This window comes from Lytechinus pictus, chromosome 5 (genome assembly GCF_037042905.1).
Source record: "Lytechinus pictus isolate F3 Inbred chromosome 5, Lp3.0, whole genome shotgun sequence".
In the NCBI taxonomy this organism is placed as follows: Eukaryota; Metazoa; Echinodermata; class Echinoidea; order Temnopleuroida; family Toxopneustidae; genus Lytechinus; species Lytechinus pictus.
The window spans coordinates 7,676,332-7,702,933 of record NC_087249.1 but is presented as its reverse complement, the minus strand read 5'-3'; the positions used below and the strand labels follow the sequence as shown (position 1 = coordinate 7,702,933).

Below are 26,602 nucleotides of genomic sequence, written 5' to 3'. Positions count from 1 at the left end.
CCCCCCCCCGGTATTTCCATTTTCCATCATTTTTTTATTGTCTCACCTGCATAGCAGAGTGAGACTATAGGCGCCGCTTTTCCGACGGCGGCGGCGGCGGCGGCGGCGGCGGCGACGGCGGCGGCGGCGTCAACACCAAATCTTAACCTGAGGTTAAGTTTTTGAAATGACAGCATAACTTAGAAAGTATATGGACCTAGTTCATGAAACTTGGCCATAAGGTTAATCAAGTATTACTGAACATCCTGCCTGAGTTTCATGTCACATGACCAAGGTCAAAGGTCATTTAGGGTCAATGAACTTAGACCATGTTGGGGGAATCAACATCAAAATCTTAACCTACATGTAAGGTTAAGTTTTTGAAATGTCATCATAACTTAGAAAATATATGGACCTAGTTCATGAAACTTATACATAAGGTTAATCAAGTATCACTGAACATCCTGCATGAGTTTCACGTCACATGACCAAAGTCAAAGGTCATTTAGGGTCAATGAACTTTGGCCGAATTGGGGGTATCTGTTGAATTACCATCATAACTTTGAAAGTTTATGAATCTTATTCATGAAACTTGGACATAATAGTAATCAAGTATTACTGAACATCCTGTGCAAGTTTCAGGTCACATGATCAAGGTCAAAGGTCATTTAGGGTCAATGAACTTTGGCCAAATTGGGGTATTTGTTGAATTACAGCCATAACTTTGAAAGTGTGTTGGTCTAGTTCATAAAACTTGGACATAAGAGTAATCAAGTATCACTGAACATCCTGTGCACATTTTAGGTCACATGACCAAGGTCAAAGGTCAATGAACTTTGGCCATAATGGGGGTATCTGTTGATTTACCATCATAACTTTGAAAGTTGATGGATCTGACTCTTGAAACTTGGACATAAGACTAATCAAGTATCACTGAACATCCTGTGCGAGTTTCAGGTCACATGATCAAGGTCAAAGGTCATGTAAGGTCAATGAACTTTGGCCATAATGGGGGTATTTGTTGAATTGCCATCATATCTCTATAAGTGTATTGGTCTAGTTCATAAAACATGGAAATAAGAGTAACCAAGTATCACTGAACATCTTGTGCGAGTTATAGTAGTTTTCAAAATCAGCACTGCTGCTATATTGAATCGCGTGATGCAGGTGAGACGGCCAGAGGCATTCCACTTGTTCCCTATTAAATAGCCTTTCATTGATATATATGGTAATGTCATTCAGTCATGTATTGAAATTGATTATTTACCCATTAATCCATTTTAATAATGTAATATAATGAACACTGATTCTCTCATGGACATTGTAGCCATCCATTTGTAAAACCTGAAATTTATGTTGTAAATCATGAACATGGAAGTGATGACACTGTGCCCATCAGTTTTGTTAAGTACGTTTGAGGCTTCGCCATTAAACTACACTGTATAGTGAGACTGTCGTTGATGATTATTTTTAGCTGTGATGCAACATTCAAACAAATTTATATGATCATATCTATAAATAGCGAAGTGGTCTGGTAAAGTATTTAAGTAGTGATTTATGTAAGCCATCAGAAAAGACAGGGGGCTGTAATGCTTTTGTGTATTTTTAAAAATACTGTACATATTTTGTTGAATATCACATTTGTAGTCGTATGGTGCGCTGCTTTTGACTTGAATCAAAATTCTTTTTGGTACAGTACTTTGATAGTCAAACGATGAATGGAATGCCATTTACTATAATTTATTTATTATTTTAATCACAAAGAAATATGACGTATTTTATACGAGAAGCAGAAAAGATCTTTAAGCTATACTGAATTGTTTATGCATCTAATTCTGAGTGTTAACTGGAGCATGAATTATGTGTAAACATGCAAAGAAAAATGAGGATTCTTTTTGTGTTTGTATAGATACCATTTCAGTTCTTTGCTACTTTTGATTTTTAGGGTTTTTATATGGTATGTCGATTAGGAAATATATTTTTGCTGTAATTTTTCCTCTAATGCATGTCAGAAAATTCAAGTTATTTAATTTTGTATCGACAATGATTACTGCAATATTTTGTGATGACTATTCGCATTGCAAAATGAACACTTGTTAATGGAAAGGGACAGCTAGATGATTCAATTTTCATTGTTTATAAATTATCATCCTAAAAAAATTATTGAATTTTTGTGTACATTACTGAGATGCATAAACAAATTCACTTTTAGTTTTCATTGTTGCATGTTTAGTAGTTTTTCATATAGTTTTTATATAATTTAGGAACTCATGGAATGCAGTTTTTGTTTCAATTGGTTGTATTTATTTATACAATTTTGAATTAATTATGGCATAGAAATTCAACTTAATGTCATCATCCTAAAAGCAGAATCTAACAACAAGTCAATTTGAATAAATATTTTTAAAAATGTAATGCTTAGAATTTTAGTTACCGTACATGAAATATTATAATCAGAGAGCTGATTATATCATGCACTCATGAAAATGAAGAAATTTCAATCTATATTTGAATTCCTGAGATAGAAAAACACTCTAATTTAATTAAAGTCACTTGTTTAAACAATTTGTCATTTGACATGCTGAAGGGGGGGGGGGCTCAAGTGATGAAGGAAATAAGTCCATTGTAAATAAAATACACTTAAGTAATAGCAATTGTATGACATCATCAGATCCATTGTTTGCATACTGCCTCCTTCAGCACTCTTATGTAAAAACCAAGCAATGCTACATTTTGCGTCCAATCTTGGTGATATTATCAATGTTTTGCTGGCCTTTCTCCTCAAATCAACATGTTGGATGCTGCCTTTATTAACATGTTCACTTTAAGCCAAGAGATGAATGATACTCTACTGCTAAGCTATGTTATGACATGTACATATTCGCAAATTATTCTGTATACATGCAAATTATCCTGTCTGAATGGGTCACTGCATTGAAGCTTTTACGTCCTGTAATCTCATTGAACCTTTTCTCAAAAGTGAGGTTTATACCAATCCAATCTTAAAGGAGAATGAAACCCTTGAAACTAGCTGAATCCATATCAAAGAGAAAAATCAAAGAAACATATTGTTGAAAGTTTGAGGAAGATTGAATGAATAATAAGAAAGTTATGAGCATTTGAATATTGAGATCACTAGTGCCATGTAGATCCTCCCATCGGCAATGCGACCAAGATCTGTGATATCACACACGTACAACTCCCTCATTACCTTAGTACTTATTTCACTTATATTCTCACTTTTATAGAGTCTATCACAAGGTTAGGTGTTTTCTTTATGAGATGACAAGTACAGAGGTTTCACAACATTATATCACTGATGAATCGTTTGTCATATGATTAGAATGAGCAAAAAGAGATGTTTTGGGGTATATTTTCAGTGTCCGAATGGGAGAGTTGTACGTGTGTGACATCACAGATCTTGGTCGCATTGCCAATGGGGGGATCTCCATAGCATTAGTGATCTCGACATTCAAATGCTCATAACTCTTTTATTGCTAGTCCTATTTTACTCAAAGTTTGTTGATCTTATTCTTTGATTTTTCTGCTTTCACAAAAGCTAACTTGCTCCAAGAGTTTCATTCTCCTTTAATCTGATTAAGTCTTTCATTTTAAAATGGGTACCTTGATTGCCTTAGGAGATAGCATTTCGTTAGATGCTTTCGCACCCAAAGATCACATAAGATACCCGGTATAATGATATTTGCCCAGATTTAAAAAAATGGCCAAATATTTTGCAAGTGAGAAAGTGAATTTACTTGTAATACATGTATTTCAGAAGTGAAATATCTGCAATTAAGTAGGTAGGCCTACTTTGCAAAATCTTTAGAATTTTTGCAGAAAATCATGCAAGGTGACCAGGATTCTTGCCATGTGAAAAAAAAATTATAAATAAAATTGATTTTCAGAAACCAGGGTACCGTCTCAAAACTTGTTATAATAACAAATGCACAATTTCTATAACAAGTTTACTTTTCTATAACAATAGCAAGTTTAACCCAATCAAATGCAAGATTTCACTAACTTTTAACTGTTATTGCAAAACTGTTATTATAATAAGTTTTCTGAAATCGAGCCCCTGATTGCATGAATGAATTTTGTGTTGCTATGTCAGGCGTTCAGGTCAGTGGGTTTGGCTCTGTTCAAATCTGCGAATGCTCGGGTTTTATCTGTGCAAACTGTCTTATTGATGGACGTTTGTTTAGAACTTTTTCATATTTTCTTCCACAGCACATCTTTGGGTCATTGCTTTCAAGACATTCCACGCACCAACTCCTTTACAGAGTCTGGAAAAATGCCAAGGGTGAGACTGAGGTAAATACACAAAACATTATTTTAGATTATCTTATTATAAAATATGGATTTCCATTTTTATTTTTATAAAATGGTGATATTGATCCTCCATGTAATCACCACAAGCCATGGCCAGTCATTTATTTCAACTAACAGTAAAATTTGCTAATGACTGGTAGTACAATGGCTAGTTCTATTGACCGGTCATTATTTTGAGATGAGGATGGTCTACCAAATAACAAGGATCCACATCAATATCTTGTACAATATATATTACATATCATTTAGCTTCTAAAGGCATTAGAGTAATTATACCCACACTTAATGCCTGTGAAACAATCCAAATGCCCTCGGCTATGCCTTGGGCATATTAACACTGTTCCGAAGGTACCTCATGCATAATATAATTCTCACTTATGCCCTGGGAGGTATGCATTTTTTTGTATGCTATGATAGTGGCTGAATGCATGAACTATCTGGGCTCATTTCATTATAATAACTAATTTGCTATTTACAGTTTTAAGATTATTTATTTATTTAGTTTTATTTATTTATGTATTCATTCATTCATTCATTCATTCACTCACTCACTCATTTATTCATTCATTTATGTATTTAGTTTTATTTCAACAGTGGCTACTGAAATCATTCGATTTGTTATATTTGTTATAGAAATTGCATTTGTTATTTTAACATGTCTTCATGAAACGGGAACCCAGTCATCTCGAGAAACGTTCTCTTGTTTTAACCCTAGTCAATGAGCCCAAGTTCCAGTCTCCAAGGGGACAGCGATGAAGAAGACATTCCAGGGGAAAGTGAAGATGTAAGTCCTTTTTTCTACGGATTCATTTTTTAATGACGACTTTGATGGCACCACGTGAGATCAACCGCTGGAGCGTTGGTCTCTGGTGTCACCACCGAAGAGGTCGACAGCTAACTATGAGCATATTTTTGTATTATCGCCACATGATAAACTGCAATGCTCTTCCACAAATATATTACTATTTACAAAAATCTATAAAAAAATATATTGTAAAAATATACGAAAAAGAAGCATTTATACATACATGTATCATTTGTAAGGCAATGTAGCTTTTTGTACTAATTATTCTTAATGGATTAGGTGTACGTTGTTCATGTTCACTGGTGGATAATGTGAGATCATTTTGTGTTGAAGGTGTATGGATTTAAAAAAATGAAGAACATTCACAAGATCTTTCTTAATATTCCTTGTGATTTGATCAGGATAATTGGTGCATGTAATGCTCAAAACCTTGCTTGTGTTACACCATCAACATTCTGTGCAACCTTCTAAGATTATGCCTACAGGGGCCCGTGGCAGAAAGAGTTGCAATCAATCGCAACTCTAAAAATCATGCGCAACTTGACTTTCAACCAATCAACAGCGTGCATTTGGGACTTGCGATTGATTTTTTGACTTGCGTTTAAACGCAACTCTTTCTGCAACGGACCCATGATGGAATTAAAATTACTCAATGAGCGAGTTCATAGTTCCGTTCTGCACATGATCAGAAGAAGGTCATTTGTAGTCAAATGGGAATAATAAGTCAATGAGATAAACACAAATTTGATTTTTTGATTATCTTTTGAATTTTCCTCTTCAATAGATCCATTGAAAAAATAACCAATGCATCCATTAGCGAATGGTGTTTTGGCCAAGTACATTGTAATAGCAGCATGCTATAGTAATGGAGCAAATAAAATAGCTTGTTCATTAATGTGCTATACTTGTCACCTTGTCTATGCAATTTCTGCATCCCAGTATATCAGAAATGCTTACGTTAAACCTTGCTTTGACATTTGCCTATCCTAATAATAGAAAAGAAAAGTCACTTGAACAGATTGCCCATGAGGGAACTATGAATTGGTCTATTCAGTATAACCTCTTTTGATGAACATAGAGTTATTGATATTAGACTATCATTCAGTTTATTAATAGGGACCTTTCTTCAAATCAAGTTTTAAGCTCCATTTTTAAAAACGGCTGTTAATTAAGTCAATTTCTTACATAAATTCACCAAAGATGACCTGTCCAAAACATCGTTAACAAAGTTGTTTATTACTTTTGCCTTTTGTTGCCTTTTGTAACTGATATTTGTACTTGCCTTTGTGCGCTGTAATTTATGGGAGTTAGTATTAATGCAATTTTTATTGTTGTAATTGTGGATTCTTGTCAAACTGTAGTTTTCAATTTGTGCAGCATACCGCAAAGATTGAACTCATGGAAAAACAGTTCAGTAGTACCATTCTGCATCTATGTTTAATAAAGCTTATCCAGTGGTCCAGATTCAGGCCTTAAATTGTGGAAAGTAGCCCCAAAAAACAAACAAATGAAATGAAATTGCGTACAATGGGCATACTGCATCTAACACGTAACCTCATTGATGACAACACATAATTGCGCGTCCTCTGAGCATGGTTTGACCAAAGCAGTGATACGTTTTATACTATCAGTGCAACTATAATGGGGAGTTGCAAGAATCTTGCGATCAACTGCAAGTCTATTTTCTATCCCTAAATCAATCACAAGTCTTGAAAGTAATTGTGAATTTGCAATTGATTCTTAATCTGCTTCTTGAAACAAGGAGTGTAATATGATTTCAGTCAGACCGCAGGTCCCTATGCTAATGAGCAAAAAGGCCAGATTCATCCAAATCATCTCGTGGCTGAATCCTCCTCCTTGCAAAATCTCGTGATTCGTGAGATTTTCTTTCTCTAAGAATTTACCTGTCTTAACCTCAAGTTAAATGAAATATTATTGCACAATCAGATAGAGTAAAAGTTACTCTTTCATATTGGTCATTTATTTTGTATACAATATTTTGTTAAATAAGTAAATTTCTGGCCTGAAAATGTGCCTCAAAACTGAATTTTCTTTCTCTGTTTTCTTTTGCAAATTGTGTAAAACTTTTTATTTTGAGCCTCAATGATATCTATATCACCATAAAGCTGAACTTCTGTACTTTCTCACAATGCCACTCTTGATATGCGGCACCTTTTAATCGGGTCAAGATCACACTTTTCCCACCAAGGTACAAGACGAGATTTCTGAAATTTTGTACTTGCATGATTCTGATTGGCTGGATAAGGTTCACAGAACAACAGGCGGGGTATTTGAGGAGATTACCACATGGGAAGTGTGACCTTCCCACGAACCCAGGCACTGGAACCGTTGGAATTTGCCATTGTGTGGTCTTTTTTACCAATCAGAGTGCAGTATTCTTGTTTTCAAGTTGCTTTATGTACTTGGCAAATGAAAAGTGTGATCTTGACCCGATTAAACCAATTCTTATTTTGAAACATATATCACTTCAAAGCATACATATTCAGCTTTATCATGATATAAAAATCATTTGGGCTCAAACAAAAATAAAGTGTATAAATAGCAGCTTTTGTCAGGTGAAAATATTTATTTTGTAGCATATTTTAGATCAAAATTTTAACCTATATTACAAAATCTTTGAATAAATCCAAACACATGACCTGAAAGAATGATTCTTCTTCTTTACAATGGTACCAAATTCATGAAATTCGATGCACAATTAGAGCAGCAATAACCGAATGAAAAGAGGTGTTTTGGTCTGCATCAAGCTCATTATATATGCAAAACATCTCAAGTCATGAATATCACTTGGATGAAAGAAGCCACTTTCTTGGGACCTGCAGTCTGACTGATTTGCGACAGTAAAAATTGATCTATAAATTGCAAAATTGCATCAGAATATTTGTAATTGATTGCATATATTTTCTTGCAATACCCTTTGGCCCATATTCTGAAGGCAGGTTTAACTAAGACCATGGTCTAACTCTCTGCTAAAGTTATGGGATGCCAAAAATTTAAAAAAAATCTGTTTATATTGTATATCTCTTATTTTTACTATATTTTGATTCCTCCATAATGAAGAAAAATACTTCAGAATACTTCAGTTATCATTACCGACAATTATAAACAATTTGAGTGTAAAATTAGTTAATAAATTGGATGTGTACTGTTAGGGATTTGTGCCCCAATTGGCTCTCCATAGTTAAACCACAACTTTATTCCAAGGTTCAATTTAAACCTCAGTTCAGAATACGGGCCTTTAAGTCTCACTTTATAACTCTTTAGGAAACGCCCACAGATATTTCTATTTCTACCATTTCTTATTCTCGCCCTCATGCTTTTATCACCGATCCTTTTTTTGCATGTTTCAGGAGGATGAGCTAGATATGGAACACGACGGTCCCAACGGTCGTGTCTTGCCTCCAGTTAGTGTTCATGAGTACCAGAGATTGGAATCGTCCCGCTTTTCAGGTAAGCCTCAACCTTTACAATCCTTAAAAAAGAGGAATATATTCAGATCATATTGTATTTTTAAACATAGGAGACACAGGAGACACAAACAACTCTCCGATTAATCGGATATGAAGTGGTCAGTATTGTTGCTTTTTAGTGATGGGAATACGATCGCTGACACATTGCCAAGGGGGTCCAACAGGATGAAAGCTAGTCTGTTTTCCGGATTGAACTTTAAAAACATAGTTTTCATATTAACTACAGAAAATAATAATGAGCTTCTTTGATGTATCTCATTCAATACCAGTCGGCTGTTTTGATTATCTGTCCCCTTTTAGAGCATTTGTCAGAAGAGAACATTTATCTTTTAATGTTGCCGATGCCCTATGGTCAATTTTAACTTTTGATGTGAAACCTTTCACCGTCTCATCAATCAAGTGAATTTTAAAATATTCCCTGCCTGTCATCATCTCTCCTCTTAGTGCCGTTGCCTAGCAACCAAGAGGGCCTTTTGCTAGTATATCTTGCATCATTTAGATAGCGGGAGTCACAAAGTTTTGTGTCTTGCCTCAAAGGCTTATGATCGAGATTTCCATCCAATATCCTTTAGCCGACAAAATTCTGATTTACAAAAAGAAACTTTCCCCACTTCGAGCCATTATTACCTCTTTGAATAATTCATTTCATAGATATTTTATTTATATTTGCAATTACCGAAAGTCCAAAAATTCCATCAGCAGTCGAGGAATTTCTAGCAGGTTTACTCAAAGACCTTGGAGTCTTTTTGTTATATTCAGAAGAAGGCAGGATGAATAATTTATGATTTCTGTATTTTTTTCCATGTTATTATAACTTGAGATATTTCTGGAGAAGCATTTTATGAATAGTATTAAATCATTCCATTTCCTGGCATCACCTCAAATGACATTATTAATGAGTGATCAGCCTCTGTTTGATCAAGGCCCCTCGACACAAATTTGAGTGATCGATATTTATGTTTAATTGTATTGATCATCGTGTTCAATCACCATATAAATGAATTGTATTGATCAATTGTTGAAGTTCTGTGTTACTGGGCTCTTGGTTAAGAGCCTTACTACTGAAAATTGATTTTGTATACATGTACATATATGCCTAATGGGGAGTTGCAAGAAACTTGCAATAAATTATTTTCTGTCCCTTAATCACAAGTCTTGAAAGTAATTGTGAATTTACAATTGATTTAATCTGATTTGCTACAAGGTTAAAACTGGGGATAGTTTCATCAACATTTTTGTCTGACAAGTTGTCAGATCTTGATTGGCTGAGAGAGACTGTTGCTATGGTAACTGTCGGATAAAACAGGACTTGTCGGATAAACATCTGACAAGATCTTTCATGAAACGCTCCCCTGATCTTTCACATGTAATATTGCAACAGAATATTAGCAATTGAATGCAAATATTTTCTTGCAACACCACCTACACCTAAAAGATGAAAAAATTAGAAAAAGTATATTGAAATTATTCATTTGATAAAGCTATTTTTCATTATTTTGCTCTCTAAATTATTTTCCATAAGCCATAGATAAGATAGAACAAAAAATGCCCAAGAATTTTCAGCATCTTTGATAATACTTTGTTTTTGTAGACAACTGGCAGCTCATTACTTCCCTCAATTGGGAAGTTTGTATAAAGCATGATTAATTATTTCATGAGTTGTTTTTGTAGCAGAAGACAAGGCTGATCATTTTTTGCAATATTACTATACCTAATTGGAGTGAAGCGAAGCGTGCTGCAGATTTTTTAATTTTGAATGTTTGTCTATTTCATATTCCCATCCCATGCGTAAGTTGTAATAATCCACGTATTGTTCCATGCACAGCGGTAGTCCATGAAGATTGTCTCTCAAGGCAAAAGCCATCATGTTATTAACCTCTTTCACGGCCTGAAATTAATGTCGCTTATTGCTCATTCGTGCCATTGTCATTATTAAGAATGTGATTAATCATACTTGTTTATCATGTAAGTTTCAATGTGCAGTCAGACTTGTGGTTCTATTAGTCAAAACTGACTCAAAAGCCAATGAAGTTTGCTAGAAATGAATTTGTCGAAGGAAGATTCAGGTCTAGGGCCTGTTACACAAAGCTATGCAATCGATCATACAGTTGCTTTGTACACTTTATCGCACATAATGATCAATGCAATCGCTCGTAAAAAATCAGCCTTAGAGCGATTCCATCCGTGTCGTAGGGGACATTTTAACAACAATTTATTGTTTCTTTAATAGCTGAATGCTTGAGCAATAAAACTTTTTTTGTCAATGATAAAGTAAAAGCGTGAAGTGATGTGGAAAAACTGAAAACCAACCAAATTTGTTTGAGTACGGGTGAATAAAAGGTGAAAATGTTGTGTGTCCTACAGGACTCCGAAACGTCCTGTTACATGACTACCCAGTGGTAGTTTAATATAACCTAAAAACAAATTGAAGTACCTCGTTTGTTTGAACAGCAGGTTGAAAAGTGTTGTGAAAGTGGCTGATTTTTCTAGCAAGGAATCGCTACTTTATAGTCAAAGCACTGAGCTTGTGATACAGGCCCTGTAGGGATTCAGCGGCAGAATGAAAGTAGAATGAGAGATGAGATGGGGGTTGAATTGTCAGAAATCCTCATAAAAACCATTCATCTGTCTGCAGTGTGCCTTTGAACTAGCAGCGTCAAACCTTGCAAGCTTTCACCATTCTCATCCCACATTCACTCCATTTCCATTTCTTGTCAGATTCATATGGGGGTGGGTCTCACCCTCACCAAGGTAGCCCGCGGCAACCACACCTGCCCTCCGACCAATCACATTCCATGGGTGACTCGCCCGACCTCGGCCACCGGTCACATACAGGTTACCATCATCAGCTCAGTCAAAGTGAGTCCTAACAGTGCTATATGTAAACTTATGCATGAAATTGGGAATTATTAGATTATGAAGTGCCAAAAGGGGTATCTCAATTTTACCCGGAATTATTTTTTTTTTAAATTATAATCTAGTATGATTGTATTTCCAATGAAATGATAGGTCCATATGGATGAAATTATGGCAAAAATATGAAAAGCATTACTTTCCTTTTTCAAAGGATTATTTGAATTTGGCTGTTCGAAAAATAACCTGATCAGATCAAAAGTTATTGGAAATCCATTTTAGCTTGCCATAATCAAGTAATTGGAAATTAGTGTACGACTTTCAAAAGGCTCTACATCAGGTCGTGAATCACTCGTTAATCTGGTGACGATTACTCTGGGTAAAGTTGCCCTCGTCTTCCTAAGATGGAAAGAAGAAAAAAAGCAAGATCAATTAAACAATTTGTTTTCACAATGCATTATGTATTTGTTTGTACACTGGGTGAAGTTTCCCAAGACTTCTTGAGATGGATAGAAGAAAAAAAGCAAGATTAAATGAACAGTTTTTTTTTTACATTGCATGTGCAACAACATTATATGTGCTCACTCTGTTTTGTATTTGTTTTCAGTTTGTTTTTTCCGATTGTAAACAAGTCATTTGGTAATTTCTCACATTTTTTTACTGCGCCTCTGTTAATTATTCAAGTAGGTGGATTGTTTTCCGTAATTCTAGATATCAGTGTTAATTAATGTACCCTTTGTGAAGTTAAAAAAAGTTAAATTGCTTGGTGTCATGAGAGCCTCATGATTATCACATATGATGAATACCACCAAGTGTACATTTTATAGCCACTCACAAGCTTTACGCTATTTGTATACCCATAATATCAGGAGGGGGGGGGGGTCCTCTTCAATTTTGATTTTAACATGTGACAAAAGAATCTTGGATATGCTGTTCAGAATTTCTCTCAGAAAATACTTTGTCTGGAAGAACCTGAGACACCCTTGACTCTTAAGTTACTATGGCAACCAGCACAGATGTAATCTTTATAATCTGTATAATTGTACATTCATTCTACAGGATTAAGGTTGTTGTCTCGTTGCTTTTCATCTCTCGGTAGATGTACTTATAAAGCATGCTGAATGTTCACCACAGATCAAATTAGAGATAAAAGAAATTTTTTTCCGAGTCAATGATACGGATTACGTTTCCTATCAATCATACTTCGACTAAATGTTGGGAAGTAATATTGCATGAGATTGTATGTCATACTTTCTGCATTATCTTTCACTATCTCATAGTTTTCTCAGCTCAGGACAAGTCCACCCCAACGAAAAGTTGATTTGAATATAAAGAGAAAAATCCATTGAGCGTAACACTGAAAATTTCATCAAAATCGGATGTAAAATAAGAAAGATACAACATTTTAAAGATTTGCTGGATTTCAATATGCATATCCTGGTCAGTATGCAAATGAGGAGACTAATGACGTCATCCACTCACTATTTCCTTTGTATTTTATTATACGAATTATGAAATATTATATTTTTCTCTTTATTGTCAAGTGAAACAAAGATACATTCCTGTCTGAACATGTGGAATTATTTTGATATATGGTTCAGTCAAGTTGGCCCTTGTTGTCAAATCTGTAAAAAATGAAATATTGCATAATTCAAACAATTAAAAACAAAAGAAACTGTGACATCATCGACTGTCTCATTTGCATGTGACTGAATTGTGCATATATCTCTTTTAAGCATTATGCTCGTTTGAGTTTTCTCTAAAAATTTATTCAAATCAATATTTTCTGGGGTGGACTTGTCCTTGAAGTTCAAACCCTGTACTGTGGTATATGCATGCATAGATATCATCTAAACTTGTGTACTAGATCAAACAAAACCAGATGTACATGTACCGATAGGTGCTACCATGTGCACCTGATCACAGAAAAAAAACTAGCATTTTTCTGATCAGGAATTCCACCCAGTTCAGAATATACCACAGTGTGAAAATCAGAACGTTTAATAAACCCTGTAAGAAAATACCTGCAGGTTTAAATCTATTTTTCAAAATTAGGAGTACTTTCACAAAACGTTTTCTATTTGCTGGGATTTTTGCAGCTCGAAAGCAAATGGCAAGAACTTTACATGTAGATGTAAAGCAAGGAGAATATGCATCCTTTGTATAAGAATGCAGTTTTCTTGTTGGTTTATGATTAAAGGAACATTTTATCTGGTTAAGGGGGTGAAAATCAGGTGGTACATGTATTTTTCAGGCCTGTCAGTTTATCATGAGAATTTTTGCGTAATCTGGTGGGTTTGATAGCACCTAATGTGATCGGACTAACTACTCCCCCCCACACACACACACATCACCACCCCACTGATGTTGGTGAGATGATGTCTCATTGAGATACAATAATATAATTACTCATTTAAGCTCAGACAGATGCTAAACAGATTAAAATGATACAGTTAGTGAAAACCAGGGCCCCCGTCTTACAAAGAGTTGCGATTGATCCAATCAATTGCAACTCTGTGGAAATCCATCAGTGTCATAATTTTTTCTACAGGAAATGTGCAAAATGTCCTTTGTAAACAAAGGAGAACACACCGAACTGTCAAGAAATCAATGAACTTATGGATATACATTCATATCTAGAAAAAAAATTGAGCAAACATGCATTGTATATGTTGACTTTGCTGGCATTCCATAGTTGTAAGACAGGCCCCTGGAATATTGAAAGTCAGGTTCTGATCAAATTAGCATACACACCCACTCACTGAATAGATCCATTTACTCATCACATCACCACATTAAAAAAAAACCTCTTGCCCACGAAGCTGTTGCAATTATATCTGACTCTTATCAACCCATTGAGCCCAATGCTGGAGATATCCCAGGATTGGAGCTATGGAAAATATGTTATGTATTATTGTGAAATCATATCATGTTTAATTTGTTAAAAAGAAGGGTATTCGATTCAAACATGACTTGGAAATTAAGAAATATTGTAACAGCACTTGCAAAAGACGAAGTTTATTCAGATCTAACCAGTTGAATAACTGAAGAGAAATGCTATTTGATTTTTTATTTTTAAGGTCAATAGATATTACCATTATTATTATTATTTTGCTCATGGCATCACAGGGAATTCTATCTTTGATAATGTGGCAAGAAATGATATAATATTCAACAATATAATTGAGGGAGCTGACTGTTGAGCTGATCATCGTTGCATTTGTGCAGATACAATTTGAAGGATAATTTGAAGCACAATAGAAGTAGATTTTCTGGAATATTTCCAAACAATAAAAAAGGTTGGTTGTGAAAATGGAGGAGGGGGGGGGGGCTACCATTTCTTCTGCATTTACCCTGTAACAACTTGGTTGGTAAATTTGAATTGATTTATTTTATAGTTTATTTTATTTCCTCATATCATAACATTAAAATTTACAAATATTTATCAATACATAGTGGGAATAGCTAGTGACATCAAGGAAAATAAATTTGAAATGTAACAATCATGAATGAATTGCTTTATTAAAAACTAGACTTTTGGTCATGTTTGTTTTTAGTGATGATATCAAAATATAGACAATTACTAATGGGAATGTGAATACTGCCATCTTGTAAATAATGGTTTCCTTGAAAGGACAGCCTTTTTTTTCATTACAAAAGACTAATAAGAAAAAAAGAGAAGGATGTGTATGAACTTCCAAGAATTAACATAGTCATAAAAGATTGTATAGTTTAAACTATAGACATGTGTTCTTTACTGTCATTTTGATAATGGCAAAATTTTGATAATTTATGATAGAATCTTGGGAATTGCCTTTAGCTAGCTTTGAAAGAAAAGACTTAGCTTTAATTGCAAAGGAGGAGGATAAGGCTATAATTCCTTTCCATCCAGGTAGAATAGACTATGAAGTAAGTAAAAAACTAAGTGAAACTGTTTATTAATACAAAGTAAGTCAAGTTGACAAGTTTTATACTCAGTTCAGGAAGAGGAGGATGATGAGTGAAAAAGGAAGGTAAAACAAATCATTAATGAAAGCGACTAAGTGTAGCCTATATATTAGTAGTAGAACAAGTGAGAATCATTATTATTATTGTAGTTGCATGATCACATGATAATATTTCTGAATTGTATTAATATATTTCTACAATGGCTTCAGGTGAATAGGTCCATAGGTTGTACAAACTTCTTGGGGGTATCACAAGATTTAAATGTGACTTAGAGTCGCACTTAAGTTTCAGTTGTGTGAGGTAAATAACGCATGCCCGTATTAGACATATCATGCGGACAGGACATACATGTACGCTACTGCGTATCCATCGATCAGATTAGGCGTTAAATATGTGCACATTCGTTCTTAAACATGACTCTAAGACAACGTTCTCACTACTGTCCTAAAACTAGTTTACTGGAAACTAGTTTAGTGGAAACTAGTTTAACGTGTAATGAGAGCGGTCAAAGTGGTCTCGGAAGCGATCTTCCAAACCGGTTCAGAAAAACTACATTGCGATATTGTTTTTAAGATCGCTTTGTCTCATTAAACTGGTTTTAGCGTAAGTGAGGACACGACCGTTCTTCGGGAAGCGATCTTCGCACATTTTGAGCACGCTACTCCACACACTGTATATGGAATGCCTACGCTGTGGTTTCACATTTTTCGCGAAACATGTCACCCCACTGAGAGTGTTCCCATAGCAACAAGAACGCTTTACGTGAAGTGGTTTTGAAAACCACTTTCAGGTGATCAAATGGGAACGCTAGCAAAGCGATCTTCCAAACTGGTTTCCTGAACCGATTTCCAGTAAACTAGTTTTAGAAAGTATAATGAGAGCGGTGACTAAGTCACACTTTTTGTGAAACACGCCTCTGGTGAGAAATGTCATATACGCCAACTTCGCTGATAAGTAAACCAGACCCATGTTCCATACAAAAGTAGAGTCGTACTCCCACTTACTCAACTGATTCAATTCCAAATACGTCTGCACTTTACATCCTCCAACCCTGTCTTCAAAATACCTTTATTGGGATTGATGCGAAGACATTGAATTAGAGGTTGTTATGATGAGGGAGTGTTTTCCAATGACAGATGTTGATTAGAATCCCATTATTGGATTCCCAAACTATGGCAGGCCATTCACGCCATTGGTTTCTTTCTTGTGGAGCGTTGTCGCACAGTGGATTAGTCTTCTGACTTTGAAACGGAGAGCCGTGGGTTCGAATCCCAGCCATTACGTAATATCCTTCACTATTCAATTTATCCACATTGTGCTGCACTTAACCCAGGTGAAGTGAATGGGTACCTGGCAGGAATTTATTCCTTGAATTGCCACCACGCTGTAAAAGGCTGCGGGGCTAAAGCCAGCGTAATAATATCCAAGTCCTTTGGAAGTGCATAGGGACGTTACATCATAATGTGATATGTGCTATACAAGAACTGCATCATTATTTATTATTATCATTGTTATTTATCATCCTTGACAAATCTGTCAAGGGGTAGGATGGTCAAGTGAAAAAGATATCCTATGTTGGAGACATTGAACAGTACACTTGCTTATTGTTGAAGTCTGTTCCAATGTCTTTTGAATAATTATATTTTCATTACCTTTCTGTGGCATTTGTTCCAGCAGCAATTGCTCTGGTGGAAAATGACTTGCGCACATTTAAGCCTAAAGTAAAAACCCAACATTATACCTGACAGTAAACCCCAGCCCTAAACCTCAACATTATTGGATAATGAAATCAATCAATCGCAACTATGGATGGCCAGCAACATCAACATCTACATAATGCATGTTTGTTCAAAATATTTTCTAACTATGATGTGTATATCGCATTCATTGTCTTCTTGAAGAGTCACTGTGCTTCTCTTTGTTTACAAAGGACATTCAGCAAATTTCCTGTAGAAAAAAATTATGACACTGATGGATTTCCATAGAGTTACGATTGATTGGATCAATTGTTACTCTTTGTAATGCAGGGCCATGAAGAGTATTAACCATTGAATTCTCATCCCTATTTTCTTATGCAGTGTTATGTTCAGTCAGCATATTCAAATCAATTAAAAGGCTAGGGAACTCCCTGAAGCAGCTACCTCAATATCAACCGTTCTTACTACTTATTGGCATCTTGTAAGTATTTCAGAAGTTGTTCTTTAAAGGTAAAAGACAGTAGTTGCAGCAAACAATTCTTTCACGAGACAGTCTTTGAAATCAAGGTTAATTGTCAAAGTATTATCTTACATCTAGATCTGGTACATGAATGTAAACTTATCTGTGTAAAATCATGAAATCATAGCTCAAAAATCGATAATTCTGATGATCACTTAACGCAGAAAAGCATATGTGAGACAATGTATTAATATTGCTTTGAAAAATACCAGACATTTGATGGAATTGTGTGCTTATTTTGCTAATTTCACAGGAATTACGCATTTTCTTCCAGAGCTATTTGATACATATTTTTTATGTGTACATGTACATACCTTATGGTGGTATTTTCATTGCATTCTATTTGAACTCATTTTGAAATCATTACAACAATTGGTATTTATTCTTAAAGGGGAAGTTCACCCTGAAAAAGTTTATTGTAAAAATAGCATTAAGAAATAAAAATGATTGGTGAAGGTTTGAGGAAAATCCATCAAAGATTCAAAGAGTTATTCGAATTTTCTTCTTTTTTTTAAATTTGTGACGTCGTTTGCAAGCAGCTCACCATGTACCATGAATTAGAAAAATCAATGAAATGTCAATTTATCAAAAATTGAAAATGGTTTTTATCAACAGACAAGTTATTTCACCACCGCTCCTGAAAAAAAGAATATTTTGGCAGGTTTTGGGTCATCATGAACCATTAGAAATTGAAATTTATGCATTTTGTATTACATAATATTTGGGGCTGCTACTCGTATGTGACGTCACAAATCAAAAACTAAAAATTCTACTAACTTTCTTAATCTTTGATTGAGTTTCCTCAAACCTTGGCCAATATATTTTTTCTGCTATTTTTACAACAAACATTTCTTCAGGGTGAACTCCCTCTTTAATTGCAAATTTGCTATTGATTGCTCATCTGCTTTTATCAACAAGGATTGTGAACTAGTTTGCGATTGATTGCAAATATTTTCTTGCAACACCCCCTAAGAGTGTGCTAGCTTTGCTTGTTCACCTCATACTTCGTAATATAATCTTTTTTTTAAATTGGCTTCCTTTTTTCCCCCAGACTTTTGTGCCTGACCTTCTCAGCAGCAGTACTCTCCATCAGGATCTGGCGGCTTCAACCACACATGGCCACCCCATCGCAAACATCAGCCCATGAGTCCGTCCACCTTGAAAAGTAAGTCCCTAGAATATAGGACTCAAAGCTCTAGGTTTACAAGTCATGTAGACATAACAGCTTCTACTGATGTCAGAGTAATCATGGGTATTTTGGGGCAAAAGATGGGCTTATTATTGACATATATATGCAAATGTTGAGGGGGAAGGAGGTAGTTGGGGGTTGGGGAATGGGGGCTCTGACGTAATCAAGAAGTTAATGTGTAATTTCAAGTTGATTTACCCTAACTGGGTCGGGCTAGTTTGGTAATTTATAAAGCCGGGGAGGGCCTCCCAGGCCCAACTTATGATTGTGCTGAAAATTGGCATGCATCTCGTCCATTGCATAATCTATGAAATTGCCTAATTATTTTTTGAAAAATTGTATGATTTCCATTGATTATAATAATTAATGCATAATATATTTACATGAAATAAATATTCTGCTCTAAAATAAGAAATAAAGGTTTGTGGCCTACTTGAAATACTGCCTTCATCAGGTTTTTCTTGAGCGGGGGAAGGGGGCTGAATCATGAAGCTATCGCAATATTCTATGCATAGCTGTATGCAGGTTCATAAAACACTGCAGCCTTTGTAAATACCATTAGAGTGATCATCTCCAAACCGTTTAATTGATGGTCTTATAAATGTTAACAAGCATTTTATTTGTTTCTTCAGAACTGTACATGACCTATTTTGATATTATCTTTCAACAGTATGGATAATATTGGGAATCTATTTCTATCAGAACAACATAAACACCAAGAGAAAGTATCCCATATACAGGACACACTTTCAGCCAATCTCAAGACATTATTACAGGTATGTGTTCGTGTAAACTTCTAACAATTGATACCATGGTAAATATGGTTGTTTATGATGAAATCAATGAAACAAAGATTGCATTATAATTTGAAAGGGTGATAAATGCAGGGGTGTGAGAGTTCAGATTTTAAGTTATTCAGATTTTGTTTGTTTGATTTTCAGCTTAATTTCAGCTTATTTTTGGCTTCCTCTGTACAAAAGTATGGGAGCTCTTTCTATTTCACACTTTCAACACTCTTCAGCTTTTTTCAGATCTTTTTATTTGTGACCACTCACACCCCTGTAAATGTATCATTACTGTGTTGAAATAGTCATCATGGGTTAAGTTTTGTTTTGGTTTTCATGTAAATCATTTCAAGCCAAACCTCTGGTTTCAATCTTTTTTATAAGTCTTATTTGAAAATCCTGAAATAATCATAATACACACATGAGCATGATTTTCACATTAAGATACAATCCATGCAAGAAAAACGTATTTACTTTTTTTCTTCAATCATTCAGGTCCAGTCGTCATTACACCACCTGAACACGAAGTCATCTGAAAATTCAAATCCACCACATCGGAGCGAATCATCATCATCGCCTGACAGGGGACAGAAGGAGGATTTATAGTACTGGTCATTGGTCTGCTGCTGGTCCTACCAAAGCTGCAATTCATTCCAGACCTGACCGGCGCCCTCTGTTGTTGGTCTTTCAACTAGGAGGCTCCAATTCCTCTACCCTCTCTCTGTAGGATCCAGCAGACCAACCCTTAAATTACTACACTGGCCAGTGAGTGGAACAAGATGCACATGAAGTCCTTTTAATAGTAAAGTTATTTCACTTGCTTGTGACGAGTAAGATCATTGACCACGTCACCGTTGAAGATGACCTCCGAAGTTCTCGAAGCATTCTCAGAGTCTGTCCACCACACTGCTATTTTAAGTCACTCAGAATTTGTGACAAAGAGCCAGGTGGCTATGAAAGAAATCCCTTCGCACGTGGCTTCCATTCAGTTACAACCTTTTAGCATGAAGAACGTTTCATATCTCGATTGTCGCAGGACCACCAAAGTTTTGACGTCTCCGTGGATAGTGAAATTGATCTGACTGACAGTGTGCATAGAAAGCAGCTCATTTTATTCATCATTCCTGAAGCCCTTCATGCCAAACGATACTAAACGAGTTTAATTTCACCTCTTAATGTCGCCAACAACATTATTGTAATTGTCATTGTATAGTCGCCATTTAAATGCAGATTTTGACATTTGACACTTAAAGAAAGTGAAAATAAAGGACATGTTATTGGGGGGGGGTTCAAGTTTCTCTTCACTTATGTTTTGTTTGTTTCACATTGTTTTATATTTTGCCTAATCACATGGCTGTCCAGTGAGGACAGTATTAATTTGCAATATTGTTGTGCCATTAATGGATACCTCACGATATACGATTTCATGTTGATTGATCAAAACATTCTTTAAGGAACCGTTTGACCCGCTGCTACCCGACATAACCTACAAAGAAACTGATAGTTGTTATATGCACCGGTGAAGGTACAGGAATCTTTGTTTGTTATGGGGCATTGCAAGAAACTTGCAATCAATTTCAAGGCAAATTTAAGTCATAAAATCAATCACATGTCTTATAATTGATTGCCAATTTGCATTTGATTACAGGTCTGCTTCATGCATTCAACAAGTATGTATTGATTTGCTTGAGTTAAAATTGATCTATCAATTGTGAATTTGCAACTTTGCAATTGATTGCCAATATTTTCTTGCAACACCCCCTAAGTCTCTTATTACTTAATCTGATAGACTGGTTGATTTTTTAGAAAGGTATAGCAATGGATGAGAGAAATAACTTTCCTCCTTTGATTTGTTGAGGCATTAGTTGTTTGTCCCTTTGAGTGCGTCGTCCAGCTTTTGACCACTTTTTGCTTGTCTGTCATTCAGTCAGGAAAAATCCACCATCTCAGTCATCATCATCACTATCATCGTTATCATCATCATCATCTTCATCAGTATCACCACCACCACCATCACATTATCTTCAGCCATGTGCTTATGTTATAAACCTACACTATATGTATAGTGATGCTATGGATTTACACTTGTGCTGCATGCATTGTACTAGATATAGATGACTAAAATGAAAGAAAACAAATGACAATCATATCTGCACTCTTTGGTGTAATGCTTGCTGATTTATTCACATTTTCATAGACCAACGACCAGTTTGTCTAATCACCATTTGGTCTTACGCTTCATAATAATAATATAATATAGGGTATCTATATTGCGCACATATCCACCTTGTTAGGTGCTCAAGGCGCTCCTATATTACCCGGCTAAGCTAGGCGTTCATAGCGCACACAGCTTTCATCCACGTACCATTCTGCCAATTTTCCATTTATAGATGATACCCATTTTCTAGCATGTCGAGCAGAAGGCATATGCTGCGCTCAATAAAATGAAACTCTCTGCATGCCAATAAGAATGGTCTAAAAAAAAATGAAGTAATTAAGCATTTATGTTGGCTCGGTGCATAGAATTTTCTCCTGATGAGTTAATTCAATTATTTTATTGTCATGTTCAATGATTAAAAACACAAAAATTGTCCTCAGACTCTTATTAACAAAAAGTTTTTTGTTTTTAGCTGAGTGGTCACTTCTGGTGACTAGACAGAGTGATTATTAGGCCAAGTGGATTTTAGACCAAGTGGTAACAACACCAAATTCCTTTTTAACAGTAAACCGAATGAATAAAGCCTGTAGGATTGATTATGCTCCTGGCTGGCAAAGAGGTAATAGAGAAATCTGTCTATTGGACCAACTGGAATGGACCAAACGGTATTGCACTAATTGACAGTAAACACCCGATGATTTGAAATGAGAATTTCTGTCAAGGAAAAGTTTGACTTACTAATCTCTTCCAATCCTAGATATTACGTTCCTTTCGGATCCTTTGACAAGGTGTTCCATAAAAAATGTTGTAGACCAATTTGTTGACCAATTTGTTGAATCCAGTTTGGTAAGATTATTTGATGTTTATAGGCTTTACTTGACAAGATTTGGGGCAAACTTAATTGCAGTAAAACCGGTGTGCATGACCAAAACAGTGAATTGCTTTTTTATCTTGTTATTTATGACATTTTAAACAAAATCAATGCAAAATTGGTAATCTGTGAAATTGTAGCTAAGAAGTAATTTCGATAGTATTTTAGTGGTCACAGAATTGAGGTTTATTAACTACTTAAAGATATAAAATGAAATCCATATTAAGGCTCTTTGTGAACATGAAATCCTCAAGTTTTTACAATGTGTATTCTACCAATCAAAATTATTATTCCACGAAAGTTATGCAGACTTCAAAAAGGCATAAAAATTGAGTGTCACATAAGTACTTAAGTTGTATTCAACTTGAAAATGGATGGGGGAAATTATACAAATACATCATAGGACTGATTCACAAAGTCGGCAAGCCCTCAAAAAGTAGCTTCTTTTATCCAAGTGATATTCATGACTAGAGGGTTTTTGCATTGTTAATGAGCTTGGTGCGGACGATAACACCTCTTTTTATTCGGCCAATGCTGCTCTAAATATTGACCAAATTTCATGTTTTTTGTATCTTTGTAAAGAAGAAATATAATTCTTTCAGGTCATGTGTCTGGATTTTTAAAAAGATTTTGTAACATAGGTGAAACTTTTGATCTAAAACATGAAACAAAATAACTATTTTCATGCAACAAAACTTGTTGTTTTTACACTTAATTTCTGGTTGGGCCCAAATAATTTTTAGATTATGATAAAGCTGAAGATCTAAGCTTTAATATGATATAATTTTTATAAGAAGAGGTATCTTAGATGGGTCAGCAGCCATCTTTTCGTAGGCCAAGTACATTTAGCAGTTTAAAAACAAGAATACTGTGCTCTGATTGGTCATAGAGACCACACACCCACGCAAATTCCAATGTTCCCCACACTGGGCCTCTGAAGGTCACACTCACCATGTGGTAATCTCTTCAAATTACCCCCGCCTGTTGTTTTGAAAACACTATTCAACCAATCAGAACTCTGGATTTTATGCTACTCAGAAATTTCAGAAATCTCGTCTTGCATTTTGGTGGAAAAAGCTGGCTGCTTACCCATCTAAAAGATGCCACATATCAAGAGTGAAATTGTAAGAAAGTATAGAGTTTGAGCTTTCTGATGATACAAATAATGTTTGTGCCTAAAACACATAATTTTGCACAATATGCAAGAGAAAAAAGAGGAAGAAAAGCATCTTTTCATGCCTAAAATTCACTTAGTTATCAAAATATTTTATTCAAAAGAAATATTCAGTATAAAAGAGTAACATTTACTCTTTCATATGGTACAAAATAATCAATTTTACTCAAGGAGAAAGTGGTTAAATTCTTTGAGAAACAAAGTCTCACAATTCACGAGAGTTTGCAGGGACATGAATTCAGCCACGAGAGGACTTGGATAAATCTTGCTCATTAACACAGGGGCTTGCAGACTGACTGCTTAATTGTGAATTGAGTTTGACTTATAGTCAATCTTAAAGGTAAAATAAAGTAATTGCAGCAAACAATTATTTCATGAGAACGCTTTTCAAATCAAGGTTAATTACCACCATATTACCACAGATCTAGCTCTGGTACACTGAAATCAACTCATTGTAAATTCATGAAATCTTAGCTAAAAACCGATAATTCTGATGATAACTAACATAAAAAAGGCATATGTGGGACTGTGTATTAATATTGCTTGGAAAAATACCCAATTTTATGGGATTCCGTGCTTATTTTGCTCATTTCCCAGCAATTACAATTATTTTTCCAGAGCCAATTGACACATATTTTTATTTATATACAAACACTTGGGGGAGGTCATTTTGGCATTTTATTGGCTTCTGTTCAAGCTCATTTTGACATCGTTACCACAACTGGTATTTATCTTTAAATACCAACATTTAGTGTTACTTGACTTAAGGCATAGTCTCATCAGGGACTGATTTCATGGGGGAGATGATGTGCTCACATGCAACCAGGAATTAAAGAGGGCCTTTAAGTCAGTCTTAATTCTTTGTGAACTGCCCCCCCCCCCCCTTCGGTGTAATTCCAATTCAACAAAACCACAAACTTTGCAAATTTTCTGTAGATTTGGATGCCGATTCCTTCCAATGGATACTTTTCACTTTTAATATTCTCTGATACTTGTTTGAAAAAAAAAACAAAGGAAATGATCATGAATACATGAGCATTAGAATTAAGTGCAATTAACAACAATATGTGAAAAGAAAGTCAGAAAGTTAGGGGGAACTTCCAAAATGTGAAACTACTTGTGACATTGTACTGTAGTATAGATTTATGATTCTACATAGGCTAAATTTGATCATTTAAAAGATACAAATGCCAATTGAACCGACCATATCTCACCATATTTTCCAGAGATTAATAATTCTCCTCTCCTTTCCTTATTAACAGAATTCTATTATTAGTCATCAAACAAACACTAATAATGTTGTTTTTGGTCCATTTATTTCCTCCGGGAGAATGGTCATTTGTATGAAATTCATATTTCAAACTTAATCTGTGATTGGAAGAAGATGGGAAATTTTTCACTGAAAGTCTTTCAGACCAATTTTTGTCAACGTTTGTGTGTAAATCTGTATTTGTAGAGAGTTTATGATTATGAAAATTATGTATGTGACAAAGAGGGTATGCTATTATATACAGAATATTATATTTGATAAGAAATCTAATTTATGATAAAGAGTAATGGATGCATTTATGTGTTATTATGTGTGATTTGCATGAAAATTAACTTTACATATTTTAATTTTGCACCCCTTGATTTCTTATTTCTACAGCGAACTGTAGAAATCTGGAATTTAATTTTCTTTTTGTCTTTAAAAATACATGGATCATGATGTGGAGGTCTCAAGTGTTTTATATGTGATTTGTGCAATTATAGGCCTGCTATTAAATACAGATCATACATGTATTTCAGAATATCTTTTTACACTTTTTCTGTTTTCTTTAATTTAAAATGTCATTTTAGCTGTTTGCCTCACAAATGTTGTTCATGAATAGGTTCAGCAATGTATTTGTATGTATGTAAGATGTTCATGTACACCAAATAATTTTTATCCTTCTAATGGACAAAAATGCTAAGCATTCTTTCAAAAGATGCTCAATAATGGGATTGAAATAGAGTTTGTACTATTGTTGTATTGTAGTTAAATTCATTCTGGACATTTAATGTCACTTTCCATTTTCACTTTTACATTCTCCATATAGCATTGTTACTGGAGCTCAACTGTGTGAGAATTAATACATATGATGTGTTACTTACATACTTGTAAACATTGTTTTCTGTCCATTTTCAAGCAACAGATACATGAACATCCAAAGTAATACATTTACGTTTTTACGTACTGCTGCTGTTATAAGAAATATTCTCTCAGAAAGGTGAATCATATAAACACATGTAATATGTTCTTAGAATATCTCTATCCAGTAAGATATTTTTATAAGAAATTGATCAAATTTTAGTGAAAATTGACAATTCAGTGCCCAGTGTTTCTTAACCCCTTCTGAAATATGGGGTTTTGGATTCGAGATTGGGATTCAAATAGATATATTCTTGTAAATAGAGATATAATGGAAATCTATAAAAATGCTATTTAAATGGCCAAAGGCATCAATCACTTGTCAGCTAAAACAAAATCAGAATTATAATCACAATTATTTATATTTATATAGGCTATTATGTACTTCAAGTCTGTAAATACTAAAATACGAAGTAAAAGAATATATACTTTAATTTATAATCACACAGTCAAAGATAACTAAAACTGATTAAACATGAACCAACTTTATTGAATGATACCAATATTGTGGATGTCAAATATTTTCAATGATATTATTTACAAAGGTCTTTGCTTCTCTGCTACATGTATATACCTGAAATACCCATTTTCCTTTAAGAGTTCAGAAAGGGGAATGTATTGATAGCTAAA

At 34.7% G+C, this 26,602-nt stretch overlaps 1 protein-coding gene across 1 annotated transcript; it reads left to right on the top strand.

The window, feature by feature from the left end:
* The first annotated feature begins 1,140 nt into the window (after nt 1–1,140).
* On the top strand, nt 1,141–24,820 carry LOC129261861 (uncharacterized). Its single transcript, XM_064099311.1, has 9 exons — nt 1,141–1,146; nt 4,210–4,293; nt 5,027–5,095; nt 8,488–8,587; nt 11,326–11,466; nt 17,487–17,586; nt 18,677–18,790; nt 19,485–19,590; nt 20,095–24,820. The coding sequence occupies exons 1-9, from the start codon at nt 1,141–1,143 to the stop codon at nt 20,203–20,205; spliced, it is 831 nt and encodes a 276-aa protein (XP_063955381.1). The 3' UTR covers nt 20,206–24,820.
* Nucleotides 24,821–26,602: the final 1,782 nt, after the last annotated feature.